This window comes from Aplysia californica, unplaced genomic scaffold, assembly GCF_000002075.1.
Source record: "Aplysia californica isolate F4 #8 unplaced genomic scaffold, AplCal3.0 scaffold00656, whole genome shotgun sequence".
In the NCBI taxonomy this organism is placed as follows: domain Eukaryota; kingdom Metazoa; phylum Mollusca; class Gastropoda; order Aplysiida; family Aplysiidae; genus Aplysia; species Aplysia californica.
The window spans coordinates 227,145-230,158 of record NW_004797926.1 but is presented as its reverse complement, the minus strand read 5'-3'; the positions used below and the strand labels follow the sequence as shown (position 1 = coordinate 230,158).

At 42.3% G+C, this 3,014-nt stretch overlaps 1 protein-coding gene across 1 annotated transcript; it reads right to left on the bottom strand.

Moving 5' to 3' along the window:
• Positions 1-204: 204 nt before the first annotated feature.
• LOC101848778 (lectin ADEL) lies at positions 205-2,578 on the bottom strand. The gene is made up of 4 exons (XM_005108057.1): positions 2,452-2,578; positions 1,675-1,887; positions 1,141-1,362; positions 205-513 (listed from the first exon to the last, which is right to left on the bottom strand). Exons 1-4 carry the CDS (start codon positions 2,507-2,509, stop codon positions 296-298), a joined length of 711 nt encoding a protein of 236 aa, XP_005108114.1. The 5' UTR covers positions 2,510-2,578; the 3' UTR covers positions 205-295.
• Positions 2,579-3,014: the final 436 nt, after the last annotated feature.

Genomic DNA, 3,014 nt, shown 5'->3' with positions numbered 1-3,014 from the left:
AAAGAGTTTTTATTAAATACAAGTACGATATATGTTCGATAGGAAATGATCCAATCACACCAGAACACCCGCGAACTGCCATTTTCTGCACACCGTTCTTTTTCCTTACTATCCGAAAGTCACTAAAAGTAGAATATGACAATGCTTGATCGTTAGGAGACGGAGGTCAACGAACAGTAAAGACATACAAACACCATGCAAGGATTTGTTTCCGATTATATTTTTAATGTAACAAAACATGTCCAGTTGAATATAACTGGAGTGGAATATTACAGCTTTAAGATAAAGCTTAAAGTTAAAGGGAATAATAGCTGACGTTGAAGTCAGCTCTGCAGCCATCGCTGACCCACATGGTATTGGCCACAAAACCATAAGTGGTTCCGAGAGTGCAGGGGGCCGCGGACTGTTGCTTGGCCACTTGCATGGAGTAGATGCAGGAGGCGGAGGGGAGAGCCTTGGTGGCGTACTTGTAGTTCCAGCTGCTCACGTTTACCGTAGTTGTGCTGGTGGCGCCTGGAGACCGTAGATGGAAGTATTCAGTTATATGGTTCGAAATGACAGTTCTGAGAACTGTTGGTTTATAGAGTACATGTCCCAGTCGTAAAGAGGAAAGAAAGCAGTGGTAGAGAAAAGTTATGCAATATATATCTGCCCAGGACACATTAGACTATCGTTTATATAATAGTACACGTACCATAATACAAGGTTTGCAGTGAACGGTCGGATGGCCTCACTCAAAACATGTTTTTTTAACCACCTTGCCTGTTTCCGAGCAATATCGTGTCTTTTTAAACTGGATAAAAGTCATTCTATTTGTGAACTTGTGACGTTTAATAGTGCCCTTTAATAGTGTTTAATAAGCACAACTAAAACTCGCCCTTGCTAGACAAGTGCTAATAATATAAGACCATAAATGCAAATCAAATAAATGCAAGTCGAAACTTTACAGCATTTCTTCAGTTCATGCTTTTCGAATTTTAGGGCTTTCGCCTTAACCTCGGTTCCAGAATAAATCTTTCTCGAAATACAAAATGCAGAATACTCGGTTACAAAATATTCAGTTCTTACAGATTGCCCCACATTCCGTGAACGCTGCCCCACATTTCGTGAAAGCGTTTGCTTAACGTCACACACACCTACCTTGGACATAACAGATATTGAAGTCGGCACGGCAACCATGATCCACCCACACTGTGGAGTTCTGATTGTAGAAGCCAAAGGATTTATCCAGATCGCAACTGGCTGCGGACTGCCGATCTTCAACGGTCATGTTGATGAACAATGCGGCCCCCTCTACCTTCTTCTCAGCGTACTTGTAGTTCCAACTTTCCACCCTAAGTACTTGGCACTCCGTGCGCCTCACTGGGGAAGCAAAAGGCAACAAAAAAAATCTATGATATCTCAACTAGGAAACTTTTCGAAACGGCCCTGGAACCTTTGAAGGAATAATATAAAACAGTTCCAGCCTTGTATTTTTATTATCGTTTACCGTTACGAATCTGTCCTTACCCGAGAGATGTGGGTGGGCGTTCTGGTGTGGTTTGCTCCTTTTCCAGTCAAGTTATCGTTTTTTTCTCCTTTTGTTTGTTACTCCTTGTAAGTTACTCCTTGTAACACTTCTAATTCGGCACTTCTGCCGTAAAGCTAAGATCTAGACTCTACTCAAACTTTTACCTGGGAGATGGCAAACTTTGAAGTCAGCACGACAGCCGTGATCCACCCAAAGTGTGGCTTTCTGGTAGCCGAAGGATTCCCCCAGGGTACACGCAGCCGCGGACTGCTGATCTACGACCGTCATGTTGAGGACATACGAAGCATCTTGTACTATCTTCTCGGCGTACTTATAGTTCCAACTTTCCACCCTGATTATATCGCACTCCTCTGGGTCTGCAGGAGAGTTGTAAATGAGGCAAACAATGGAAGAAAAAAAAGGCATTAAATGAAAACATACAATGATCTATTTTTTCAACTGTAAGGTATTCATTATGTGTCACTGAGGAAAAAAAGATCGTGCGAAGAAACAAATAGTCGACGACTTATATTTTGGGTAAGTTCGTTTGAACCAAATTCCAGCTACGTCGCCGTAGTCTTGCTCGTGGCGATCACAGACGCGCCAACAGTGTGAACGTTTGTGCATGACCAGCCTTTCATGTTGTATTACAATATTCTCAGTTCTCAGTAATAAGACTGCATTGTGCTTATTGTGTCCTAGTGGTTAATTAATTGATTGAGTAGGTGTTTTACGGCACTATCGACTCAATTTTGGTCAGTGTTCTAGTGGTACTGCAGAATTGCGTACAATAGTAACACTAACAGTCCTAAACCTACTGCCTCTTAAAATCGGTGTGCTTCCAACCACCTTGTTCTGAACTGCTTTGACAAGTTATGGACAACCCAAACACCAATGGAAATCACCATGTTAAAAGCTTTAATTTTCCAAAACCTACTCACCGTACGCTTGTGTCGCAGCCAGGACCGAGAAGAGGACGAGGACAATAGCGGCGTTCATCTTGTCTTGTCTTGTAGGTACTTAGATATTTATCTGCTAGATTCTAGATCTCTGGTAGTCTAGATCTACTGGAAACTGCTCTCAGTTTATATTCGAAAAGTGGTCTTGCGGTGTCGACACACTTTTTTCCAAGAAAATGGAAAGTGGTATTATTGACGCCATAATTCTCAACGAGTGAAAACTTTCGTTGAAACTGTTTTGTGCCTCTGTTGGCACAGTGTGAATCTCTTTCGAGGCGGGCTGCTTCCACCAAGTTTGTAATCGCCAGTCGAGAATATGTTAGGTACACCCGGCAGGAACACGGGGGCCGAAAGAAAATCTTCAGCATGTTGGAATTGAAGCCCCGCTGTTTAGCGAAGACCCAACCCACCATCCCACATTTGCTGGCTCAGTAAAAGTAAAGGTCGCAGAAAAAGAAAGGAAAAATAGAAGATATCAGAAAACATTATATAGTTGAGTTCGAATCATAAAGTAGAAGCAGGTTGTTTGGAATGGAGATACCATT

Bases quoted from the DNA above. Each gene is read 5' to 3' on its own strand.
- LOC101848778 (XM_005108057.1), bottom strand. From the start codon at position 2,509: ATGAACGCCGCTATTGTCCTCGTCCTCTTCTCGGTCCTGGCTGCGACA. The intron at 1,888-2,451 runs GTGAGTAGGTTT...ACTCTCCTGCAG, and splicing joins GGCTGCGACACAAGCGTACG to ACCCAGAGGAGTGCGATATA. The intron at 1,363-1,674 runs GTAAAAGTTTGA...TTGCTTCCCCAG, and splicing joins CAAAGTTTGCCATCTCCCAG to TGAGGCGCACGGAGTGCCAA.